General features: G+C 42.1%; 4 protein-coding genes across 20 annotated transcripts in view; 1 reads left to right on the forward strand and 3 right to left on the reverse strand.

Annotated features, from left to right (window-relative positions):
- Positions 1-105: 105 nt before the first annotated feature.
- Positions 106-5,203, reverse strand: chmp6b (charged multivesicular body protein 6b). The gene is made up of 8 exons (XM_076999406.1): positions 4,989-5,203; positions 4,008-4,117; positions 3,275-3,362; positions 2,713-2,799; positions 2,206-2,271; positions 1,585-1,665; positions 1,400-1,469; positions 106-1,158 (listed from the first exon to the last, which is right to left on the reverse strand). The coding sequence occupies exons 1-8, from the start codon at positions 5,049-5,051 to the stop codon at positions 1,103-1,105; spliced, it is 621 nt and encodes a 206-aa protein (XP_076855521.1). The 5' UTR covers positions 5,052-5,203; the 3' UTR covers positions 106-1,102.
- Positions 5,204-7,547: 2,344 nt separating this feature from the next.
- LOC143510259 (E3 ubiquitin-protein ligase TRIM39) lies at positions 7,548-10,487 on the forward strand. The gene is made up of 6 exons (XM_076999427.1): positions 7,548-8,077; positions 8,242-8,337; positions 8,597-8,827; positions 8,982-9,004; positions 9,140-9,258; positions 9,574-10,487. Exons 1-6 carry the CDS (start codon positions 7,655-7,657, stop codon positions 10,110-10,112), a joined length of 1,431 nt encoding a protein of 476 aa, XP_076855542.1. The 5' UTR covers positions 7,548-7,654; the 3' UTR covers positions 10,113-10,487.
- Positions 10,488-13,247: 2,760 nt separating this feature from the next.
- dpysl4 (dihydropyrimidinase like 4) lies at positions 13,248-23,364 on the reverse strand. 2 transcript variants are annotated; one of them, XM_076999425.1, is made up of 14 exons: positions 22,891-23,364; positions 20,061-20,149; positions 19,693-19,877; positions 18,804-18,968; positions 18,641-18,702; positions 18,403-18,483; positions 18,162-18,230; positions 17,946-18,066; positions 16,498-16,654; positions 16,121-16,262; positions 15,709-15,879; positions 15,274-15,453; positions 14,813-14,984; positions 13,248-14,460 (listed from the first exon to the last, which is right to left on the reverse strand). In XM_076999425.1, the coding sequence occupies exons 1-14, from the start codon at positions 23,215-23,217 to the stop codon at positions 14,369-14,371; spliced, it is 2,013 nt and encodes a 670-aa protein (XP_076855540.1). In that variant the 5' UTR covers positions 23,218-23,364; the 3' UTR covers positions 13,248-14,368. The 2 variants fall into 2 exon arrangements, with proteins under 2 accessions (XP_076855540.1, XP_076855541.1); XM_076999426.1 differs by lacking the exon at positions 22,891-23,364 and adding an exon at positions 22,138-22,398.
- Positions 23,365-23,746: 382 nt separating this feature from the next.
- Positions 23,747-26,907, reverse strand: part of jakmip3 (Janus kinase and microtubule interacting protein 3) — a 43,379-nt gene continuing 40,218 nt past the window's right edge. For 10 of the 16 annotated variants that reach the window (XM_076999409.1, XM_076999410.1, XM_076999412.1 and 7 more), the window contains 3 exons: positions 26,675-26,740; positions 26,423-26,464; positions 23,747-25,797 (listed from right to left, as the gene is read on the reverse strand). In XM_076999409.1, coding sequence (XP_076855524.1) covers positions 25,762-25,797; positions 26,423-26,464; positions 26,675-26,740 — 144 coding nt within the window. In that variant the 3' untranslated portion in view covers positions 23,747-25,761. Of the gene's footprint in view, positions 25,798-26,422; positions 26,496-26,674; positions 26,741-26,907 lie in introns of all 16 variants that reach the window. The other 6 variants (XM_076999419.1, XM_076999424.1, XM_076999414.1 and 3 more) reach the window with 1 other exon arrangement.

Consider the following 26,907-nt stretch of genomic DNA (forward strand, 5'->3'; position numbering starts at 1 on the left):
TCCCACTCGAAGCAAGGAGAGGACTTTCCAAGGTTCATTTGTGCTGCTCTGCCCTCTAGGGGTACAATTCAACACATGCGTGTAAAAAGCAACACACAAACCACATTTAAAATGATTAAAAAAACATTTTATTGTCACAGATTGAAAAAACATGAGCAGACAATAAGCCTACGATGAAGAACCCAACAGTTCTGGGAGTAGTTGAGTGTGGTCCAACAGGAGACCAAGATCATTCTGGCCTTATTGACCAATTCTCCTGTGCTTGAATCGGACTCATTTTGGGGTTTGAGATATGCCAAATGTTTTCCTTACAGATAAATCTAATGAGCCAAGCCAAAAAACAAAAACAGAAAAAAAAAAAAAACAACAAAAAAGAGGCTCAAATAAATCACAAAAAAAGAAATATACATAAAAGTGTGAGGACAGTTATATTATCCCTCCTTGTTTACTGTTACACATGATTATCCGCACAAACAAGAGGAGACAGGTGCTTGCTAAGAACGGGTGCCGTTCTGCTGAACAGGTCCTGTTCTCGGCAGGATTAGTCTCCTCTCTCCCCATCATCCAATCAACACAATCCACCTATGGTTTCAAACACCCTTACTGATGTTAGGAGGAGGAGCTCATGCATGGCAGGGATTAGCCTACATAGGAACATGGTTCTCACAGTACAATACTAAAAGAACGACCTGCAATTCGTCACAGGCAGATTGCCTGGTGCAGCCTGGGTTATCTCAGAGTTTTAGAACACAACTACTGGACCTGATCTCAATTTATCTTGGAAGCTTGCCAGAAGCATTAACTGTGTGGTGGTGAAGACACCTTGCTAGGGAGTGTTAAAGATTAATAAATAGCAAAGCACAATATTTAGTTAAAAGGGAAATCTTAATCAGAAAAAGCCCTCAGACCCCCAAATTCTTCATTACCAAGCATTACCATGAACTACACAAAGAGACTCCCTGGTGATTCGTAAGTGAACTGTTTCAGATATAGAGCAGACAGTTGTTGGATGCTCAGAGAGAGAGAGAGGCTTCACTCGGGTGAGGCTCTGAGTCCCAGCAGGTGATTCTGGCCAAGTGAAGACTGGTGAAGGGATGAGGTTTTACACAGCCAACAACTCTCTCTCTGCCTTCTTCTTCACCCTCTCCTTCTCACACTCTAAAACATTGCAAATGAGCTGAGATTATTTTTCTGAACACTCAGAATCTCGGCGGTTTTAGACTACATGAACCAAGATTGGTGGAAAACTATACAGCTAGCATCTGGAACCCAGAATGCAGGAATATGGATATATAACAATAACCCAAACCACAATTCAACTCAGCAATGACTCAGGAGGTCATTACTCAGTGTTAGGAGGGAATGGAGTGTGAGCATGTGTTGGAGAGAGAGGGCTCACCTGGCTCCTGCACAGGAACCTCTGGTAATTTCTCCGTGGGCACCTCGGGAAGCTCAACATCGTTGTCTCCCTGAGCACACACAGTGAGACGCACATTAGTCCGTGCATGCAAACAACCATGCCACCGTCATTCACACACTTTTACAGATTCACATTATCATTCATTCACTCCATCAGTCACTCACCTGAGTGATGGCCTCGAGCTCCGCTAAGACTGCGTCTTCGTCCTCTTGAGACAGAGAGCCTGCCAGGATGTCATCAATTTGCTGCAGACATAAGAACATTGAGCCTTTAACCAACACATGCCCACACCCTCCTCTTTCCACTTACATTTGATGTACAACAGTTATGCTTGATGTATGGTCAGACATTCAAATGCACTGCACACAGCAGAGCAGGAAAGATTAAAACCAAACACCACTTAGGTCCAAAATTCCCCCAGCTTACATGTCTAATCAGATATACAATTTCTTGAGTCTTCTTGACTTAATAGAGTCATCAGGGTCAGGGCCCCAAAGCAATGGAACACAAACACAACTATGTAACAGTGGTGCTAGTCAGCATCACACTGAACATTCACTCATTTAAGATGATCTTAACGTGTCAATGCTTCTGGGAGATGTGTCCCAGGCAAATCAGGTGTTGTGTTCATCTATAGCGCAACCTGGGTCCTGGCAAGCAGAATCTGTGCTTCGTAGACAGGCGACGTGATGTCAACGGCTCAGGAAACTAACATTTCGTTTAGTTCAGACATGGAGTTTTGGACCTACACAATATAACTGGACCTGCTCTTAATATCTGCTCACCCTCTGGTATTCAACGGCCTCCTGAGTCTCATCCATGATTCGTTCCACATCCTCTATAGACATGACCTGTATGGAAGAGAGAAGAGGTAAGGACCTCTCATATGGACCAGCCAACAACAATAACATCATCTTTAAATGAAGTCTCATTAGAATGGTCCTGCTGCATGTCTGCTCAGCCAATCACCAATTCTCTGTTTTTTTAAAGGGGGGAATTTAAAAGAAATCACAGTTTAACACAGAGCAAACCTAAGAGTGCTGTTTTTTTGTTTTTATTATATTTCGACAATTAATTAGCATAGTGAAATGTGAAGAGGAGTGTTGAGAAACACTGTAAACTCTATGGAAAGATAAAATGCTGAATTCTGCACTGTTCATGAGCACTGCTCCTAGTGACACCATGTTTAAACTGCAAACAATAGCAGCATTTAACAGCACCAAACAGCAGCTGGAAAAGAGCAACACAGCCCTAAGATGATTGATCAGTGCCAGAAGAGCCTCAGAACATACCTCATGCATTTTCTTCAAGCAGTCGTTGCCAACTTTCAATCCTTCAATTACCTTCATCTCTATCTGTGCAAATTCAATGTCTTGAACCTGGAGGGCAGACAAATAGTTGGTTCCTATGAAATTTTCTATGTACCCTGCCCAAAAAAAAAAAACCCACCACTACCAAAAACAAGCTGACTCAGACTGTGTACACCACACATTTTCAAAAGTGAAACAATAATAAAAGCTATTCTCATCACTAATATTCATAAATACAATACTAAAATGATAAATGTTTATTGAAAAGAACAATTAATCACTAATTGAAATTATATGCTTCTAGTCATTATCAAACATGAATGAACACAAACCAGTTTGCCATGAGTTTGTTCTCATTTTAGAAACATCTATCTCACTTACAGAATGGTATTCAATCATTCATAATTTTATTATACACAAAATGTGAAAATGAACTTGATTTTATAGTGACATAGCTGGACTTTATCACTATCAATTCTGTAGCTCAGATGTGGTTATGACATCTGGCAGTAATCTGGCTAGAGAGCGCTTCATTTTCATTTACCATTCGCTCCAGGTTGCTGATTTGGTTCTCGGTTTTGTCGAGAAGCTGTTCTTGGAAACGTTTCTTTTTAAGCAACACAAGTGCTTTCCTACACAAACACAAAACATCAAAGCATCTTATTAACAAGCAAAGTAACAGCTCGAATATTCAGCTCCCTAAACTATAATGCTGCTTTTGCTCCTCAGATGTATCAGAGGTATGCAGCAGACGTTTTAGCCATGGAATCAAGATTTTGTAGCAGAACCACCTGCCACAGTGACGACTACTGCACAACTACAATTCAAAAGACAGACAACTGTTACCACAATATGATAAAGCCTAGATTTATATGCACTGCATTTAACAAACAAGGGCTGTATTTTTGTGTGTCCATAGGATAAACAACATCCAGATTCTAGGCAACAGAACACCACAGGCAGCCTACCACCAACATGCACGAGAAAGAAAAAAATTACAATAATTGTGGTATCATTGGACTGACTACCTGTACCCATTTCTTTATGAAATTACAACAACCAGAATAAGAGTAATTTTAAGTATTACATGAAATATAATACGAGAAGCACTTTGCTTGCCCAGCTTTCTCTGTCTCCTTCATATATAATATTTAAATAAAATATATTTATATTTACATTAGGCTAGTAAACAGAAATACTGTAAACCGTAAACAAGAGCAAAGCAAAGCAAGGCCTGCTCGAAGAGTCACAGGCTGGGAGCTGGACACTGGACTCACTCTTTTTTGCCATCCTTAAGCAGCTGTTTGGCCAGTTGCTTCTCCTTTTCCAGCTGAAGGTTGATCTTCCGTTGGTACTGCTTCAGTTTATCTCTCTGCTGCTTGAGTTGCTGCGGTACAGTTAAACAAAAGAACAGTCACACCAAACGTTTCATGGCTGTGATTTCGGTCGGACGGTGAATGCGTTGGTCATGCCCTACCCAGATACAGATTACAAGATCTGATTAAACCACTACTGATGACTGAGCACACGCACTCTTAGTTATTAATATATTTATTTTGGCTGAGATGAAAGTTCACACAAAAAGTTTGTACGAGCTATCTTTCCTGAAATAAACGTGTCTATTGAAGTTTGATTCAAACTATCGTCGCACAAAACAAACACTCCTTTCCTGACAGCCAGCCACCTAGTTGGGTTAGCCAGCTAATTATGTAACACTTGGTCGGCTATACTAAATTAAGTATTATTTTTAAGTACTACACATGTGTACTGTTATTTAAACCCAGTTAAAACTATGAGAAGAATGAAGCTTTGGGACCGGTGCTCGACATAACCTGAAACATAAAGAGAGGCGGCTTTTCAAAACATGAACTTAAGTGGCTATCTAGCCGGCTAACAGCTAGCTTCCTATTTACAGAAGTGTATGTGTGGGATCCAGGTTAGGGTCCAGGTTCATTTATCTGACAAACGCTCATTTATCTGACAAACATCACCTGAACTTGTTGGCTAACCACTCCCAGATTACACTAGCAGCCATACATGCTAATTTTACACGAAATGGAGTAATACTCGAATATATCGCAGTAGCGATGGAAGTTAAACACCATACAGAAACCTTTACAAAAACGAACCTAATATACACATTAGCCCACACTAACTGTATGAGTCTAGCTGGTGTGTTTGTCTTCACACCAGCTGCTAGTGGTTGTGCCGTTAGGGGTGTTAGCGTTTAGTGTGGCTAAGTTAGCCAACTGCCTTACCAAAACAGCTCTGTCCTGCTCTGTAACTCGAGTTCGTTTCTTTTTGCCAAAAATATTTCCCATTTCGATGCTGCATCCCCGCACTAGCTGTGTCGGAAAAGGGAAACTTGTAAACAATTCCGTTTTTACAGGACCATTTCTGCCAATTCATAGGCAGCTAGAGCTGCTTAGATGTGTAAAACCAGTTACCATCTGCACCCGGAAGCGAAATCGGGTCTACGGTAGTAAAAATGTTTTTTCATTTGTTTATCTTTCAAATGAAAAGTCTTTTATACTTGTTTATCTGTCTGAATCTAAATGTTCCACATTAACTTAACCACTATGTTATTTTCCACCAATCTCTGTATTTCCTCCTATTTGGAGTTGAGTGGTGTCTAGCTCATATGCATTGCATATGTTCCTACAACTCCTGGCACTTGGTTGTGTCTTCAGGTGTATATTTTCCATGGCAGCATCTTACATCCTGCTACAAGGTGCTGGACTGTCTCAGGTGTTCCTTTAGTCTGCACTTTTGGTCTTATTTGACACAGACCTGCTTTGATTGATCCAGTGCTTAGTGCTTGATCTTGTGCAGCCATGATTACTGACCCTATGCTATCTTTCAGTCTTGCCTTTTGTAGTCATTGGTTGGATTGTGGAGGGGATTACCTTGCCATGTCACCTCCTCGGCTTCCATGGTGACCACATCCATGATTTGACTGAAGCACTCTCTCATCAGCTCTTTCTTGGGATCCACTGCTTGGATGCATTTCTGAATGTTTCATGTCTCACCTTTGAACTGTGGATTTTATGCTTTATGCCCCTTCCAACTCCTTCTGGTTGGTGTCTTTGGACAATGGATCTTCAATAAAGTGCCCAATGTGTCATGAAGAGAGTTCTGATCTTGACATCGGCACCTTCTAATTATTTTCTTGGCCAGATTGTTGTGCCTGATGGGTACCCGATGACTGGCAGGTTATACATGTTCATGGCTTTCATCTTATTGAACTGCACTTTGAATTGCCGTTGTGTATGAAAGGTCCTATATACATAAACATGCCTTGCCTCATTCTTCCCATTCAACTCGCTCTTGAGAAACTGCTTGACCCCTTGGAGGTGCTTGGGTGTTGCTGCTGTTGTTTCTAGTGTGACTGGAGAATCCTGGGGTTAGGTATTTCCTTGGGTATTTGTAGATGCCCTCCACGTGTCCTTTTTCATCATTTGACCACATTCCTATGTCCTTGCAGTAGATTCTGGGTACAATAATAGTCAAGACAACCAACCAACCTGTATGCAGATGACTGGGGATTCATTTGCTCAGGTAGATAAATCACTGATAATGCCAATAAGTGTACTTGGGTGAGACTCCTAATTCACATGCAGATGCATAAAAGGAAGCACTTTGCTTGCACAGCTTACAAAGTACCTCTGTCTCTCTGAAAACATTATGTACTTCACTGTAATATCAACATCTTTTAATTGGTTAGGAAACATCAGCTGCTTTATCTAATATGAACTGTTTCCTCCTACAAATTCAGAAATTTATATACACTATATTGCCATATATAGCCTTCCCAGAAGAGTTGAAGCTGTTCTAACTGCAAAGGGTGGACCAATGTCATATTGAACCCTATGGATTATGGATTAGGAATGGGATGTCACTTAAGTTCATATGTGAGTCAGGTTGAGTGAATGCTTTTGGCAATATAGTGTGTGTTGTATGCATATATATATATATATATATATATATATATATATATATATATATTATCCCTGCAAATCCTACCAACATTCTGAAAGAAAACACATGGCTTTGTACAGTATCATATACACTTCAACAACTTGATATGCCCCTAAACAAAATTATAAATAAATAAAAACACAGACATGTCTTCACTTGGTCCTTAGTGAAATAAGACCCTATCCCAACAGGATTAACATTTTACTCAACCTGTCCAGGCTATCCATATCTTGATTTTTTTCTAGGTGGCATGATGAAATGCTGGACAACATGTATATTTCATGGGGCAGTGGGTTTCCACTGTTACACCTGGTGCACTTTCACCCACAGCCAGAAACAACCACAAGCACTTGTTAAGATGGGGGGTGGTACCATTGATTGAATTTTACCACCTAAGATGTTATGGACCAGTCTCATCTTACATTTCGTGCCAGTGTGGAGACAAAAATAAACACACACACACACACACACACACACACACACACACACAAACGTTTCATCACACTGTTACTCAGCAGTTTGTCTTCAAACAAAATAAATTTGAAATGAGACTTACTTTTTGGACCTATATGTTTGTCCCTCAAAAAAACACATACACCAACACCAACGCACACATACAAACACCAATACAAACACACACACATGCAAATATAAACATGCACATGCAAACAGATGTACACATGCAAGCACATGTAAACAAACACACACACACACACACACACACACACACACACACACACACACACACATACCTTGAGCCACGAGGCCCTGTCAGAAATAACAACTTTATAAATAGCCCATCAACTATCCAAGGAAGAATTTCTTATGATACTCAAAGCACAGCCCAGCAAAACATAAACCAGTCCGGACAGAGCAGAGACGGACTTGCTGAAACTGACAGTTGTCAGCACTTAAAAAACACACAGGGCGTCCAGCACACTGGCCCATGGCGTCTGAAGAGTCTTCCCTATCATCGGACGATGTGTGCCCGGGGTGCCAGGCAGGGGGTTCGTTTCTACTTCCATGTGGGCACCGGTTATGTCAGTCCTGTCTGCAGCTGTGCCAGCTTGAGCTAGGGCAAGGCCAGCAAGGATGTACGGAGTGCTACGGACGGGAGCTGCTCGACAGCGTCCTCAAGGGCCTGTTTGACTCCATCTTCCAGGGACAGCCCCGGCGGGCCGGCAGCGGGTCAGATCTGGGCAGCGGAGAGGGCACAGAAGAGGCTGCGGATGGCCAAATGTGTGCCAGGCACGCAGAGAGACTGACTCTGTTCTGCGAAGAGGACGGGGAGCTGATCTGCAGTCAGTGCCAGGACGAGCACAAAGACCACGAGTGTATCGACACAGAGGAGGCAGCAGAGGAGTGCAAGGTGTGAGACCCAAGAGAGAGAGAGACGGGAAAGGCAGATGAAGAGGGAGAAAAGAGAGAGACGGAGGGAGTCCTATTTGTCGTGTTTTTATATGAGTCACAGTGGAAATGGTCTTGTATGAATGATTAGACTTTGTAATGAATCTGTGCAAACTCTCTGTGTAGAATGAGCTGAGGTCTGCAGTTAGCACCTTGAGTGAGAAGCTGGAGGTGCTGAACACAGCCAAGCAGAACTGTGAGGACATGGCTGAGCACATCAAGGTTACCGCCACCAACACCTGCATTCTATATATCAACACTAACACCTAATACCGTAGAGTTAGATATACACTGTAGCATGATTTGTAGGTAATGACATTCACATTGGACATCACTGAAGAGTGCAAGCCCCATTTCAAATGATGTTTTCCATCGTTTTGTAAACTTAAAGTTAGTGGCACCTTTCTGCAGTTTCTCCTTTCCTCTTACTGAGAGCAAAATTAATAAATGTATAAAAATGAACACGAATCCTCCCGAGCAGAAGCAAGGCCAGCACGCAGGACGGCTGATCAAGGCTGACTTCGAGAAGCTGCACCGGTTTCTGCGGGATGAGGAGACCTCCATACTGAATTCCCTGAAGGAGGAGGAGGAGATAAAGGCTCGTAAAATGAAGGAGAAGTTGGACAGGTTAAAGGATGAGATTTCATCTCTAATGGAAACCATTAACTCTGCAGAGGAAGCCATGGCCTCTGAAGATTTCGTCTTTCTAAAGGTAAAGTTTGGGTTTGAAGAGGATTGTCTTTTTTCTCATTTTGTAATTCATGTAAATGTTTCTTTCTTTGCATTCTTTGGTAATTTCTCATGAAAGATTCAAATAAGTGTGAAACAATATTAGAGAATCCTCTAAGATCTCTGTTGTGCTGCAGAATTATAAGAAGACATCTGAACGGTAAGTAGACCCTGCATCCCTACATGCAATGTCTAATTTTATGAAGTGGCACATTAATGCATTAAAATGTTAGTGTTCAGAAGTGTTAGTGTTACACGCTAGATGGGTTCATTTGAGGTTTCCCCCTGAACACAGAGTGAACTGCACAGTGCAGGATCCAGAGGAGAGCCCTGGAGCTCTGATCGACATGGCCAAACACCTGAGCTGCCTGAGGTTCAGGGTCTGGGAGAAAATGCAAACTCTTGTAATGTACAGTAAGTGTCAGTGACTTATCTGTTGACAGATTTAAATGTTGAATTTTTATTGATATTAACACATACATGCTGCATTAACTGAAGTCTGTAAGTTAACTCTCAAAGACCAAACGCAGAATGTAGTGTAGCCTACATGTTAATTAAAAAATTATATAATACAAATTTTAATGTTTTGTGTGTCAGTAATTCTTTGTGCCATTAAGTAATGTGATTTAATTTATGTGGTTCATGTGTAAATATGAATATTTGAGTGGGTGCTTACAGTTGCATGTGAACATGACAAACTAAAGGAACCCACATCACTTTTTCCATCAGCCCCGGTAACCCTTGACCCCAACACAGCAGACACGTGCCTGTCTCTTTCTGACGACCTCGCCACCATCCACTACACAGAGGAGGAAGAGCAGCATCTCCCCGACAACCCCGAGCGTTTCCGTGGCTACGAGGGTGTGCTGGCAGCGGAGGGGTTCGGCTGGGGTCGGCACAGCTGGGACGTGGAGGTGGGTGACAGCAGCGGGTGGGTGCTGGGTGTAGCCAAGGAGAGCGTAGCGCGCAAGGAGTGGTTCCCGCCCAGCGCCGAGCGCGGGATGTGGACCGTGTCCCTGGATAACGGGCAGTACCGGGCCAGTGACGGTGCCGGCGCCCCCCTGAGCATGAAGAGGAAACCCCAGAAGGTGCGAGTGCAGTTGGACTGGGACGTTGGCCGAGTGACCTTCTCGGACGCCGGCGACAACACGCTGCTCTACAAGTTCAAGGATAAATTCACAGAGAAGCTCTTTCCGTATTTCTCCAACACGTGTAAAAGGCATCCTCTGAGCATCATCGCAGAGAAAGTGTCTGTGTACACGGAGTAGTGCCACCGTTACATGTTCAGTGTGCACTAGCAAACTGAAACTGCAGTGAAGCATTCATAGGTTTTAGAAGCCTGAGCACACATACCTTGACGTCAATTACAGCTGTTATTACTGTGAAAACACTGTATTAAATGCAAGATCGAAGATGGCAGAAAGGTTTATTCACACCATACATCTGCACAATTAAATTAATAATTTAAATATAATACTTAAATATAATACGTTTGGGTTTCATAGGCTTTGGTTTCAGTCCTAGAAATACAGGTGCCTCTCAATAAATTTGAATATCATCAAAAAGTTTATTTATTTCAGTAATTCAGTACAAAAAGTGAAATGCATATATTATATAGACTCATGACAGAATGATCTACTTCAAGTGTTTATTTCTGTTAATGTTGATGATTATGGCTTACAGCCATTGAAAATCCAAGTCATTATCTCAGAAAACTAGAATATTATATAAGACCAACTGAAAAAAAAAATTAATTCAGAAATGTTGGCCTACTGAAAAGTATGTACAGTAAATGCCTGTTATTTCAAGACCAAAAGTCAGCGCAGCTGTATGCCAGGACATTTTAGAGCACTTTGTTTCCCTCTGCCAACAAGCTTTTCAAGCATTTTTCAGCAGGACTTGGCACCTGTCCACACTGCCAAAAGTACCAATACCAGGTTTAATAACCACAGTATCACTGTGCTTGACTGTCCAGCTAACTGGCCTGACCTGAACCCCATAGAGAATCTATGGGATATTGTCAAGAGGAAGATGAGAGACACCAGATCCAACAATGCAGATGAGCTGAAGGCTGCAATCAAAGCAACTTGGGCTTCCATTACACCTCAGCAGTGCCACAGTCTGATCGCCTCCATGCCACGTTGCATTGATGCAGTAACTTGTGCAAAAGGAGACCAGACCAAGTATTGAGTCCATTTACTGAATATACTTACGTGCTTTTCAGTAGGTCAACATTTCTGAATTAAATTTTTTTTTTCAGTTGGTATTATATAACATTCTAGTTTTCTGAGAAAATGACTTTTGGGTTTATCATTGGCTGTAAGCCATAATCATCAACATTAACAGAAATACTTAAACACTTAAATAGATCACTGTCATGAATCTATATAATATATGCGTTTCACATTTTGTATTGAATTACTGAAATAAAGGTTTTGATGATATAATTTATTGAGATGCACCTGAATATTATATCTATAAGACATGAGATGGAATATCATAACTTTACAAGTGGAGCTACTAATCTCCAGAGATGTAGTTTGAGGTTGTATATCCCCCCATTCTCACCAAGGGCTTAAGACAAAACATGTGAGTTTTGCAGAACGATCACAGACGTGCGCAGTAGTGCTGAGTGGCAGGTGTAGTTAACAAACCTGCTCATGTAGGAGCTTTTGTGCTCAAGGGAGGCAGGAACTACCAGACTGCCAATCCAAACGCTTTAATGCATGTGTAGGGTGTGGGGTTCATGACATGGGCTAAAACATTCACAATAATTAAAATTGGCTTAATGACATTCTTTCACAAACTATGTGATACTGTAAAACTAATCTGGTACTTAAATGCAAATTGTTTATTATGATTACAAAATTGTAAACATGGAACATAGAAGACGGAGGTTTTTATAATGCTCTAGTTGTAAAATAATGCAGCACTGACGACTGATGTTACTTAAGACAGTATTCTGTCTATATAGAATATATATATAGCCTTCTGGGCTGTCTATATAGTATATATCAAAATGACTATAATAAAAAAAGACTATGTAGTGTTTAAGATAACATTGACAAAGATTGTGCAATTGCTTGTTTAGGTCATAAAACCATTTTAACCATATTTAAACATATCCTGTACTTTACATCACCAAGGAAAACCCCAGACGAATGTTTCATTGATTGTAACGTAAATAAGCAGTGTGAAAATGAAATGGCCCATGTGACTTCCTGGGGGGGGGGGGGGGGGGGTGAGGGGAGCCCATGCTACACTGAAGCACCTGTCTGTGTTCATCAGCCCCACTCAGCACCACACACACACCCTTCCACACACACTCCCCTGCTCCCTCACACACACACTCCCCGTCACATGCATCCCACCACACACTCCCCTGCTCCTTCACACACACACACACTTCCACCACACACTCCCCATCACACACACCATGCCACACACACTCCCCCATTCCCTCACACACACGCACGCCAGCCTGTCCCTCCCGGCCCAGGGCCTCTTGGCACGCAGACATGTTTTTAACCTTTCAGAGCATCACAGGACGTCAGCATCTAAAAAAGGGATGAGGGGGAAGGGGCCCCCTTAAAACCGAAGATGCAATTCTTGATAACACTGGTAACACTGGCCATTTACATTAGAACTGGTTTCTGGTTTCACAAACTAATATAGGTTTACCTTCGATAACTTTTTACACTGAATTTGAACCTGAAAATACTTTTCTCATCTCATATAGTTTTTAAGTGACAGGGCAACTACATTTTGCAGTGATCATATTAATCATCCATAAATAACACTTGGATTCCTCTTAAGGTGTGTACAAATGAACTTCTAAAATGTTCATTGTATGATTTTGCCTGTATTAGGTCTGAGGATCATCCCTTAGTATTGGCTATGACAGATGGCCCCACCTCCCTGCTTACCACTACTCATTACATTACATACACAATCACATGCAAGTATACTGGAACAACAAAACCATGAGAGATGGAGAAATTCTGGATATGTCTGGATTCGACATGCAAAAATACATAATAAACAGACATTTTTTGCAAGACGCAATAAACATTTTTGACCAGTACACAACCAGTATAACACAAAACAGAACATGAACATAAATGTCAATGGTTTCTTATTTCCCAATTTCTTCAGAACATCTGTAGTGTCCATGACAACAACCACAAAAACACTTTGTCAGTGACATTGCCAAACATGAGACATTTCTCAGTGAGACATTTCTCAGTGAGCTGCGCTGATGTTTGAAAACATTCATGCTAACTTTCCTTTAATGCTTCCCTGTGATTCATGCTGTTCTTTTGACAAACTTTATTGTTGTATTTGATATTGTGAGTTAAACAGAAACATTTAGCATCTAATCACAAAATAAATTTCTACATGAGTTTTCTCCCATAAAAACTGTTTATTGAGATCATGCAGACATGCACAGAAACATAAGACGTATATACAAACTGAGTACAGAGAAAGTCAAAAACAGCACTGACTGCCGTCTGTCCTTTAAGTGGAATTTCACTGATCCACACAGGCTACCTTCAAAACAGCTCACCACATCACAGGAGGACTTTCCTGCCTAATACCGTCTGTGCATTTCACTATAAAAACAATTATATATAACTGAGCCCACTTGAGGAAATAAAGGGGTTCTACTCAAAGGAAAACACATGAACATATGAATTCCAAATCAGAGTTGGGGGCCAGAGAGTGGTTTATCCATCACAGTAACACAACGGAGCACCAAATGTTTCAGTTTAAAAACCTATAAAAGTGTCCAGTTTCAGGTGAGTGGAAGAGCAGTAATGACCAGACCTTTTCGGCTGGGGCGAGTTTCTATCCACGCTAAGCTCCCTTTAGAGAGATAAGGCCTTAGACATTGTATATTCTGAAATGAATTTCATTTCATAAGGGAAATGCTCAAGCCTAACATTTACAAATCGCAATGAACCAACTTAACAGCAACAGATTCGGTTTTCATTTCAAAGTGAAGACAGTGTACTGGCAGCTTGCTGAAGAACTCGGATGGTGGCAGAAGAGTCTCGCCAGCAAGTCCCGTCGCAGTGTGCATGACGGCAGACGGGACAAGCTCTGGTTTAAAGGCAGCACTTGGTAGTGATCAGTCCAGTGTTACACAGACACTACAATCACCAGCTAATCATCTTCATCACATTATCAATGCTACTCGTATTCTAAAGCTGACAGAATGGCACACTGAGTTTGCAGACTCTGGTGAATGGTACATGCTACACAATGGGCTTTGGATTTTGAATGAAAAGAGTGTATAGTGAGGGTATCTGAACAAAGGGAGAGTGAACGGGCTGCATCATGATCTTCATGTGCTAGGGGGTGCATAGTTCCGTCTCTGCACGGTGGCATTGACAGGAATAGCAAGTGTATTAAAGTTAGCTAATAAAATGTTGATTGCATGATATTATTGTTATATGTTAAACTGGAAGCCAAGGGAGATCATAATTGTGACTAACTGCTTGGTTCCCTCAGTGGATGCAACTCATGAAAGAGTTGTAATATTAGACCTGCCTCCAGGTGGCGCTACAATCCTCTGTGCTGTACGCCTGGGGATGTGGTCATCCTTTTGAGTGCCTGCATTAGACACACAGAGAGAGAAGGCAAAGCTCTAGAAACCAGTTGCTTCTTTTTTTGTTTCCTATTTTTTAAACTAAGACAGTTTGATCTGTTAATCTAAAGTTTAGGATAATTAATGCATGTCTGAATTTCTATGGCCAGCAATTGCCACTTAAACAGTAGAAAGAGAGAGAAAGAGAGAGAGAGAGAGAGAGAGAGAGAGAGAGAGAGAGAGAGAGAGAGAGAGAGAGGGTGAGAGAGAGAGAGAGAGGGAGAGAGAGCGAGTGAGAGAGAGAGAGAGAGAAAACAGATGGATCAAGGGACATACAAAATAGGCAAAAACAAACACATTGTAGAGGAAAGAGCTTACCAGAGAGGGTGAAGCCAGACTGGTGCAGGTTCCTGGCTGGCCCAGTAGTGGTCTTCCCTGGACAAGAGGGCCCTCTGGTGGTGGGAGTGGGTGGTACAGACTTTGTCATGCTAATGACATCATGGACAGGGCCATCATAATTACCACGAGGAACACCCCGAGCCTCTGCCATCTGCAGAACATTTAAATCCATCACCACAGACACACACACACACACACACACACACACACACACACACAAACACACAAACACACACACAAAAAACCATTTATGCATACTTAGAGACTGGCACCGAGGGTGCAGTGTCTCACTTTTGTCACACAATCCCCCTGCAATATCTCACAGAATCATCGCCTCTTTTGATGAAATAGTAATTGATAAAGTTTTATTGACTAAAATTGACTAAAAAGTCAGTATTTATTTCCCATGTAAGATCAGACACTGAGCGTGCAGGTCCTACCCTGCTCCGGGCCTTGATCCTCTTGTAGACGTAATCTGGGAATCCTTTCCTGGGGACAAACCGTCCGGACCCTTCCACCACCTCCAGTGTCCCGCCCTCCAGCACCATCCTGCCTTGACTGATCACCCCCACGGGGAAGCCCCGGCATTCCATGCCTTCAAAGATGTTCATCTCCACCGTCTTCAGGAACCACATGACAGCAGGGAACAAAGAAAGCAGAAACTCAACAGCAGCACCTGGATGGTCACCAGTGAAACGACCAGCAGTCTGACCAAATAACCAGTTAAGAAATCTGCAGTGATGAGGATTTATATTATATTATACTTATATTATATTATATTATTATATATTATATATTTATATTATACTTTTCTGGACTGTAAAACATGTGACTGAAGCTCAAAGATTCAAAGATTCACTATCAGGATTCACTACCAGATTGTGAGTGTCGCTGGAGATGGTCTTGGTCCCCTTGGTGCTCCAGATGACCAGGTCTGCATCAGAGCCCACGGCGATCCGGCCTTTGCGAGGATACAGGTTGAAGATCTTGGCCGCGTTCGTGCTGGTGACAGCCACAAACTCATTCTCGTCCATTTTACCTGTAGCCTGTGGAACCAAAATGCAAAATGTTTTAGCCGTAAATGGTGTTTTAGCAAGTGTCATGACATTTACCTCCGGTTTATAGAACAAAATCATGACTTTAATCAGGATGACATCAGAAATCAGAACGAGTACACATCAGAATCACAATCAGAAAACTAAAATATTATAAGTAACAAAAAGAGAGAGAGAGAGAGAGAGAGATAGAGAGGCCAGAAGGCCAGAGTGCTACTGTGAGGTGGCGTACCACAGCCTTGTCCCATACGATGCTCATACGTTCCTCTATGCCATTGGTTCCCTCCGGGATGAGGGTGAAGTTGTCCTTCCCAACTGCCTTCTGGGCTGTGGAGAATGTGCAGTGAGCACTGCCCGTCACCTGAAGGTCGCCGCTGACACACAGAGCATTCAGAATGGAAGGTAAGAACGGAAGGTAATGTCAGGAGTCCAGCTAAGCTCGTGTGGCTGCTCCCATTAAACATTTATTATCAGTACATGCAGGTTCGATCAATGTATGCTGCATAGTTAACACACACACACACATACACACACACAAACAACGCACCGCACCAATGATTTTCATTTAGAACAAATTGATTTCATTCTGTTGTTCAGCAGGACTCTCACCAGGACAGCATAGAGTTGAGGTAGTCGGAGGTTCCCGTATCAGGACTGAGGGGCGGTGACATAACAAAGGCAGCGGCTCTGGCCCAGTTCGGACTCCAGTAGTGTGATCCGTCGCTCCCAAGGCTGGCTGCTATTGGCTCTCCATAAACAACCAAGCCTAAACCAAACGAATTTCCACACGTCAAAAAATAACTTGTGGCGTCCCCCAAGGATCAATTCTTGGGCCGTTACTATTCAACCTATATATGCTTCCGTTACCACACATCATTAATAAACATGGTATTAGTTATCATCAATATGCAGATGACACTCAACTTTATATTTCGCTAGAACCTAAAGCCCTAAAATCTATTTGCTCACTGTTTGACTGCATAGATGATATACAGACATGGATGTCTGACAATTTTCTGCAATTAAATAAACAGAAGACAGAGGTTCTTGTTCTTGGCAGTGATTCACAAAGGAATGATGTCCAGACTTATTTAAATCAAATGAATCTGAAAGCCAGACAATGTGTTAAGAACCTGGGCGTCACCTTTGATAATGAGCTCAGCTTCAAATCACACATCATGACTACATGCAAGACAGCTTACTTTCATCTTCGAAACATCGCTAAGGTCCGAGATATGCTCTCTCCTGCTGACAGTGAAAAACTTGTCCATGCATTTATCACATCAAGGCTAGATTATTGTAACGCTGTTCTATCTGCTCTTCCAAAGAGCTCTATTTCGCACCTACAGCGAGTTCAGAACGCGGCTGCAAGGGTTCTGACCCGCAGGAGAAAGAGAGATCATATTACACCTGCACTCCACTCACTGCACTGGTTACCTGTCAGCTTTAGAATAGATTTTAAGGTTCTAGTCATGGTTTTTAAATGTCTTCATGGTCTTGCCCCTCTTTACCTAAGTGAAATGATTGTTAGATATGTTCCAGTCAGGTCTCTCAGGTCTTCAAACAGTAATCTACTGGTGATTCCTAAAAGCCGATTAAAGATTGGCGAGGGTGCTTTTAGCCACTATGGCCCAAAGCTCTGGAATTCTCTTCCTGAAGAGCTCAAAGGCATTTCATCCCTGCATAGTTTTAAGAGCAGTCTCAAAACATTCCTGTTTAGATCCGCTTTTAGTTAAGAAACTCTTAATAGTTTTATCTTATTTACTTTACTTTTATTATCTTACTTCACTTTTTACTTTTTATGTTATTTTAATATTTTTATCTTTAATTTCTTTTAACATTTTCTTTTTGTCATTGTCTTATCTCCTTTTAATGTTTCTTTTATTTATACTGTAAAGCACTTTGAGTTACATGTATGTATGAAAGGTGCTATACAAATAAAGATTATTATTATTATTATTATTATTATTATTCCTAGTTTCTTAGTGGTTCTACATGCTTCATTTCTTCCTCTTTGAACGATGTAAGCGCTGTACGCCTAAGGGATTTCATTTTACCCTTTTTCCTGGCCTTAGCGATGACATCAGCAGCAGATTTACTCATGACCTTGGTGATGTAGAGAGGGCAGTTGGCTTGCTTAGCGACGGTGATGGCCCGGTACACAGCCTCAGTCTCCACCTAGTGAAAGGAAATGCTCATCTCAGCATGTGGCACAGTTAATCTGGCAGACATATGAACAGCAGGAGTGGTCTGGGGCCCTTGGCAGATTGTACCTCCTCAGAGTGGCTGAGCACGTGGCCTTCAGGGCCTGTGATTCCCAGATCCAAAAGCCTTTTCTGCTCCTGGGATCACAAAATAAAACAGTGATAACATAAAAATTATTTATATAGCACTTTTCCAAGTAAGACTGCAAAGTGCTTCACAAGAAAAAATAACTCAAAGTAATAAAACTGGATACATGAGACCGAATGAACTGACAACAAATGCAGAAGTGATGTAGAGTGGGACTCACACCTCCTCAATAATGTCTCCATTCTCCGCATGCACTTGTGCAACAGCTCCCAGCTCTCTCAGCATACCAAACATCTCATACATCTGCAGGAAGACACACGGCTGTCTTCAGCTCCTGACGTCAGGTTCATTTAAACCCTCGGGGGGTGTATTCTTAAGACGCACACCTCAGCATGGCTGCTGGGTAGTGATAGTGTTGCGTTACACAGAAAGAGTGGTGAATGTTCACTGCCAATCTTACTTGAGAATCTGAGCTTTGATATTTGTCTTTGTAAGCCATGAAGGCCAGGAATGAGTTCACCCCTACAATGACAAGCAAGAGACACAACAATTCCAACAAGCCGACCAAACACGCTGTCTGGCTTTAACTGAGATCACCGTGATGGACATTTATAAAGCATCACCTTTATCTTTGACCAGAGTCTCCAGCTCCTCAAACATGCCCTCATGCCAGCGTGTGATGTCCATGTGCAGCGAGTAGTCACAGCAGGACCTCTTGTCTGCCACGTCTCGCCAGTGGTCATACGCGGTCAGCAAACTGACGCCCGGCTCTGGAACCACATGGTCAACTACGGGGGGGGGGGGGGGGGGGGGGTTAGAAGAACAGTCCTGACCATACACATTTATGAAAGGTGATTAAAGAAACAAATACTGCATCATCGCACAGAGCAGTGAGATGTTTTTGTCTGATTCTTTGATTTGTTAGATCACTGAAATGTAATGAGTACCTCACTGAGAGCTTTATTTCGATGTGTAGGTATAAGGCATTAATTTCAGCCTTGTCAATGAAAATGGATAATTGTTGAAATCACAGTGTCAGTTAATAGTAGTGCACCCATACTACTTATTTATAAACACATATTTGTAAACATGACAGTAATTACCCCTTTCCTCTGCTTTTAGCTGACTGATATACTGTACCTTCTGGTCTTAACATCTTATCTTAAAACTCCTACTTCTTTGTCAAAAGTCCTTTTTTTTGCCTCTGAATGTTTTCTATCTTTCCTTTGTCTTCCTTCTCTAATCCTCCTTCTTGTGTTAATCTCAGTCCTATGGGACCATGCTATACACTTCAGTGCCTTTCCTGCATTTACAGACCTGATTAGCATCCCGCAGAAGTCAACACGAAGCTATGTGAACAAGTAAAAAGTGCAACCATAAAACTGTAGCGTGCAAAGCTAACAGAGGTCCAAAAAGCCACCGTCTGGAGCCCTGGTCACCTCCTGGGCTGTGGCCTGCTCCTGCGCTCATCACCAGCCCTGCAGTATGGCCTTTCCTACAAGATCAACTCACTGATCATGGTGGTGCCACCAGCCAAGGCAGCGCGGGTGCCATGGTAGAAGTCGTCAGCGGGGTTCATGCCCATGCGTGGAGCATGAAGGCAGGTGTTCACGTCGATGCCGCCCGGGATGACGATATGACCGTATGCGTCCACTGTCTTCACCCCAGTGGGGACAATGAGGTTCTCTCCAATCTGTCTGAAGGATGTGGACAAACGATTTAACCATCATGAACAGTGCTAGCACGTCTGGAGCCATTCCTACAACTTTTAACACTGGCAGGATGTTGGGAATATTGCCACCAGCAGCTGTTACATTTTTATTATACTTTTATAATGATGTGTTAAATATGTTTGTACTTTAAAACAGAAGTGTAATTACTTGACGATCCCATCCTCGATATAAATGTCAGCATAGAAGGACTGATCATCGTTGACGATTTTGCCCCCTTTGATAATGAGCTTATCACTCTGCAGAAGGAGAACACATATCAACATGCAAATTAGAACTAGGACAAAATTAGATTTTGGCATTACACATCTTAGTCATGACATGTAAGTTTCATTGTGTGCTGTGGTTACAATCACCAGCCTTGTGATTGTAACCACAGCACACAATGAAACTTACATGGATGAAGCCGGAATTTGTTTTGGCTCGCTTAACTATAATTTTTATTCAAGTTTGACCTCAAAATATGAAGCATTATTTTTCTACATATCCAGAAAAATGTAAAGAAAGTGTAGGTGACACTACTGCCTAACTTCTGTCACAATATGTTTAAAATAAAAATAATGACACTATGTAAATTTTTTTGTTTTCATAGCAAAGTTTGAATTTGCATACAGCTCTGATCATATGATTACAGCGTAATTACAAACAATGGAAAAAGATAAAAGCAAACTGCCTAGTTAAAATATGTAAATCCTCATGAATATTTAGAATATGCAGTATTCTATAAAATGATAAGATGGCAACTGAAATAATAAGACCCGTATTAATGATTAATAATGAGGTTTTATCACAGCAACATGAGGGAATCTGAAAAGCTCTTTGAATTTTCAGGCTGATGTTCACGCGTGCATGCGCACACCTTTACTGCCAATCCATTATTATTAGTCGATCATTTTGCTTTCTTCTTTTCCACTGTCATGTTGGTCCACCAGACTGCTTTAATGTGTTTGATTTCACTCACAGTCGCTCAGCCACGTCTTCCCCCTCTCTTCCTACGAGCAAGGCCCAGCAGCCTTTAAGGCGAACTCACTGGACCATGTGAGGCATTTCTGTGTTACCCTTTCCTGAACCTCGCCATGGCATGGCATTAAAGATCAAATCAACTGTTCTAGCCAAGGATCACGGCGTTTTGCACATACTGATTTCCTAAAGGTTTGTTAGCAGTTGTCATGGTTGTCATTCCTGATATCCTAAAGGTTTGTTAACAGTGGTCATGGTTGCCCAGTTTTGTACTGAGGGCATGGATGCACCAGAACACAAGTCATGTTGGTAATGCATCTTGACACTTCCAGTTCCACTGCTGCTCCTGATCTTTAGGGTCACTGCAAGAACCAGGATAAGTTGCACCCAGAGACGGTATCTCTGGTTGCACCAAGCAAGCTCAAATAAAGGAAATTCCCACAGGAGTGACCGATGAACCTCAGTAATGCATGCACTTCAGAAAAACGTTTGCATCATGCAATATGCAGTATGCAGTTTGTGTGTGTCAAACGTTATACAGAAGCAGATAAGAATCTACCTCTGCGCGAGCCAAATGTGGGTCACCTGAGAAGCACAGGACAAGCCTCTGGGCCAAACCGCGCGGAAGGGAATCGGATTCTCTTTGTCTGGCGAACAGTGTTCCGTTCCCGGTTTGCTCCCCACAATACTTAACGTGGAAAATGCTCCTTGAAGAGCTTAACGAAGCGAGGGTGGTGGGTAGGAGCGCCAGACAGGGCGTCTAGGCCATAACAGGCTGGTGTGCTTACTCTGTACTACTGTCGCCTTTGACATTTTTGGAACATTAACATTCCAAGGACAGAAATTAGGACGTGGTCATATCATTTTCCAACAGAAGCGCGGTTATATGTTAATAAAAAATAAGGAATTAAGTCAAATCCCTGAGTTTAGAGCCTTGTCATAAGGCAGCGTGCAAACAATGGGCGCGCGCCCCCGCGGGGGACTGGGTGCCGCCGGCACGTCACGTCACTCTTTCATTTCTAATTTCGACTTATTTTTTTTTACTCTATTCCTAGTCTGCTTGGTCACGTTTCCGTGTCTGAACCAGCATCTTGTAATGGTGATGTAAAACCAGTATCGGTTTTAACGGAAGCACCGACGACAGGCTGTTGCTAGCGGCGAATCACCCTCGTCTGCACAATAAATGGATCTTGTGTCCCGGTGACCGGCAAATCTTTCCCAGTGGCTCCGTTTTATAATACCGTAACTGTTTACAACTGCTGCTTACCGTCAAACGAGGATTATTCTTCTTGCCTTGGTAAGACATGCCGCCGGTTCTGGGGAAGCTTTGATTTCCGAGGTAGCAAAAAAACGCGAGATGAATTGGTCTGTGCTCGCGTTAGAGGGAACCCGCAATGAGCACGTGCCAACGACAGGGCGTGAGAAGAGCTGTCGGTAACCAGGGTTGAATCATGTGAATATTGGGGTTCAACGGTGGCGGTCCACAAAGCGCTTCCCAGTCCCCTCCCCTCCTTGGCCCGGTCCACGTCCACCATCTGTTTAGTATTCTGCACCCATTCAGCGCGATAAGAGAGGAGGCGGAACATCTGGGCCACGGTGCATTACCACACACCATTATTAATTCTTTATATACTTTATTTTTGTTTTCGTATTTAGAATTGTATAATTACGTCTTTAAATACAAAAAAATAAATAGGGATTACAAATAATTAAAAGTTGATAACCTGGTCATTATGATACGGTGAATGGAGTATTGCGATGAAACATTTTTCATTATTGAGAAACAGCATCATAGGAGACAAACGTCTATCTTGCATTGTGGGCCAGAATCTTCGTTTTTGCCCTAACTTGGAAAGTAACCTATAACAGACCATGATTTCGTCGCGCAATAAAGTTAATTTATTTGTTTTAACGTAGCAGACTGTGTTAATGCTTTCCACTCTCTCTCGCACCCTTCACACACACGCACACACACTCACACCCAAGCACGACCCAAAGAGTTAGTTGGGGTATTGATTACCTCACATCGATCGTTATGAACGTGCCTGTGACCCGTTGGACATACGACGTCTTCTAAACTGGAGGAAGACGGCGCAGGCTGAGGTCGAGATGTCGCCGTGCTGCTCGCGCTTGAGAAGTTACTCACACTCGCGGTATCTAAGCAACTTTTGTCATCGACCCTCCCTCTGGAGCTAAAGGACTCAAAATTTAGAGTTTTGTTTTCAAATGCTCCCTCGACGCTGCAAAACATCCCTCCGAATTTCATTCTGCGTTTTGGACTGTCTGTCCCAAGTTTTGAAAGCAGAGAAGATTTGTCATCTTGTGGGTGAAGTCTCCTCTCAGCCATGGTTCTCTTGGTATTTTGATTTGAATTGATAAAATTGAAACTGCTTGTTTTGAAAAACAAAAATCTGTTATGAATGTGTAAGCAATGCGATCCGTCCTGGCTGGTTTACGGTCTGTCAAATCAAAGGCGTTATTCACAAAGGTAATATAACGGGAGCTGTCCAAAGGGGCGTGGTGCTGAAACGACCACGTCTGAGAGGAAAAGGAATGCTGTTCATAGAAGAAACATTTGATTCTTTGGTGCGCACGTGTACACTCCAAATCCAGAAAGAACTTTCAAACCCAGACACAACCTTCCTTTACAAAATCATTTAGAGAGAGGGGGAGAGACGTGGAGCTATATTAAATATATTATGGGGGATAATCGACCATTGGCATGTTAATCGAGCAGAAATCGACATCAGAAAAGTGAACTGCGCCGTGGAGTTGATTCTGTGCCCAGAACAATGCGCACGCATTTACAACTGAGCACATCACATCAGTTTTCGCGAAAGCAGTTTAATATGAACGGATTTCACACTGTATGGGAAGATGCTGCGAGACATAAGATGTAAACACGTTTACACGTATTTAAATATTTTTGAATCACTGGTCAAGAGTTTAGATTGAGACATTTAAAACAGAAATGCCCATAAGACTGACATCGACATGGTGTATAACAATGTCATCTATATTTACTGTCCCAATATAAACTAGCCTATAAAATATATTTGGTACCGATAAAAAAGGAAAAAAAAAAAACCAGCACCATAAATCTTCCATATTTAAATGTCTTCAATGACAAAACAATATGTAAACAGATATAGGGCTTCAGAAAATACAGATCGGTGCCCCATTACCTAAAATCATCGCAGCGTCAAGTTAATCTTTAATGAGTGTGTGTTCAGTGTAATACTTGCTCTACAATTTAAAGATAATCTTTGGTTTACGATGATTATAGGAAACCCATCCCTATTTTTTTCCTTCGGTGTCCACCATGGCGGTCCAGCCACTGAGCCACGGTGACCTGAAGGCTCATTTATATATTTTGTCTAAGTTCGCCTGTCTGACAGCTCTTACAACTGGAAGCCACGCTGCGAGTGGCACAGGGGCGGAGACCTACACTGCAAGCACCCTGCCCGTTCACCTCCTCTTCGCTCTCTCAGCTCTTCCGTTTGTTCCGGAGTTTAATGTGAACAGACAGCAGCTCGGCTGAGATCTCTAGACACGCACTGCAAAGCTGAAACCAGAATATTTGTTTCGTTGTGAACGGTACTGAAAACCCTGATGTGTTCACAATGACTAAGAAAAATTCAAGTGTTTGACTGAATAACCAAACATCTAATGTCTACAACATATGTATATACCAAATATGTACATTAATGTGAAAACAAAACTACACGCGACTTACTATTTTCAATCAACACTGAAGGATTTTCACCTACAGGCACAGATTACTTTTAAGCAGCAGATACAACTGTCACTGAAAATAAAAAATCCTAAAAATACGATAGTATTAGATTGTGTTGCCCCCTTGTGGTCACATTTGTTATTAAGGCATTGGCTTTGATTGAAAGGAAGAAAGATTTCAGTAAATAAACATTAATATACTTAACATACAGCATCGCATCTGTGCATACTTCAGTTGCAGAACATGGAGTAGGTATTCACCTAGCACTGATAGATTTGCTGTATGGCAGTATCACGTGATCTCCAACTTCATCAGGTTTTCCTGTATTCACTGATTCCAAGTGCTAACATGACTGGGGCTAAATGTGACCTTGGTGACAGAGGCTCCGGCCCACTGCTTACACTGTCCTGTTTATTAGGAAACATTCAGTCTTTACCATCATGATAAAAAAGGTATAATAAAAGTCACAGTTCATTACTTAAAGTTGAGAACAAATCATAAAAAAAAAATACTTGGAAAAAAAAAATCCAGATTCTGTCATGAGTAAAAAATCCACATCCATTCAGGTTTGTTGTTCTCTCTTGAGAATTTATTTTAAATACTGATCTTTACATTTAAAAAAATCAAATATAACCCAACGGTTTTGGCTTTCAGTTCCAGTACATATGCTCCGGTGTATATATATATTTGTATTTGTATGTGTGTGTGTGTGTGTGTGTGTGTGTGTGTGTGTGTGTGTGTGTGTATAAAATAGAGCATGAGCATGTCTAGCTCCACCAGGCGGGCACTGGGCGTGCCATTAGGAACCATAGCAGACCGAGTGTAAACAGTGAGGGGGAAGGGTTTTAATGCAACACCTCTCATTCCTCCAGGCTTCCAAAGGGAAGCAGCCTCCATCACCACCTGCTTAGCAGGGAAAGGAGAGAGCACTTCAATTTAAGACTCCTTAAATTCCACACCCAAGAGGTCATATGGAGCAAAGGTCAAAGGTCAGCAAGATAAAAACAGTTTTAGTCCACTAGAGAGAGCACCATATTCCCTTAGCTGTAGGTCCCAAGGAGAAGCTAGATTCTGAGGTTGTGAGAACAACCTCTGGCATCAACAGACGATCGCTGGCCTTCCAGTTCCGAATGCAGATATTTCTTTTCTCCTCTCTTACAGAAGGCAGAAAACAGCCTGGACTCCTGTGAACTAATAAAATAAAATATATTCAAAATCGAATATGATTGTGGTCCTGAATTGCTCATCAAGGCAACTAGAACTGTTTATAAAAGGGAACAAGATTGAACATGAACTGACAAAATGGAAAGGAAATGTTTAAACTATTTTAAGCATCTTTTCCTCTTCACGCAGTCATCTCCAGGTGCCAGTCCACTTCAGCGTCCCACCCACTAACCGTACCTCCCATTTGGGAGGCCAAAGTGTAGATGTTTCCTTGGTGTGGAAAACGCCCGTATCCACAGGCCTGACACGCCACCAAACCCCTCAGAGTGGAGGAGAGAATCACAGGGTCTCCCAAAAGATCCGCTTCACACGATAGAGCGAGTAGTACACTGGACTCTCCCTCTCCCCCTCTCTCTCATATACAGTGATTTGGGAAAATATGGGCCATGATATGATCATCCTGTACTGTAAATCCAAACTTCCTCACCTCTCTGAATGCAGCCAATGACATGCCCTATACTCATGCCACAGTTCAGGCTAGATCCAGTGTAGCACCTCTGCTTTGAAAGCTGCTCTTTACTGAAATGCCATATATCAGCGTACCAGAGTTATTAAAGTGCCAACACAGTTGCTATGTTTTTCCTGTACTTACCGTTTCTGGCATGCTGGAAGAATTAGGACCAAAGGATGAAGGCTAAAGAAAAGAACAAAAACAAAAATAAAAACTAAACATGGAAACGGAAAATGAAAGAAGAGAGTGGAGAAGAGGGAGAGACAGGTGAGTCATTCAGACAGACGCAGTCTAACCCTGCGGAGCAGGAGAAGTATAGAAGAAACATCTACAATGTGAAATACTCTTCTAGACCAGCTGGATGGGTGACGTGTGCACGCATGCAGGTCATACCTTTTCTTCTAGTTCTTTAATCTGTCGTTTTTGTGCCTCGATCCATTCTTCCAGTTCTTTTATTCTCTAATGTTAACATGAGGAACGGAGAAGAGCCTCATATTCAGGAAACTGAGCTCTCAGTAATTGTAAATTGTACCTTTACTTAATCAGTCATGCAGAAATGTGTTGTACTGAACTAAAATCACTAGCAGTTTTTGTATTTAACAATAGGATGGGTTATCTGATAGTTT

The sequence above is a fragment of the Brachyhypopomus gauderio genome, chromosome 3, assembly GCF_052324685.1.
Source record: "Brachyhypopomus gauderio isolate BG-103 chromosome 3, BGAUD_0.2, whole genome shotgun sequence".
In the NCBI taxonomy this organism is placed as follows: Eukaryota; Metazoa; Chordata; class Actinopteri; order Gymnotiformes; family Hypopomidae; genus Brachyhypopomus; species Brachyhypopomus gauderio.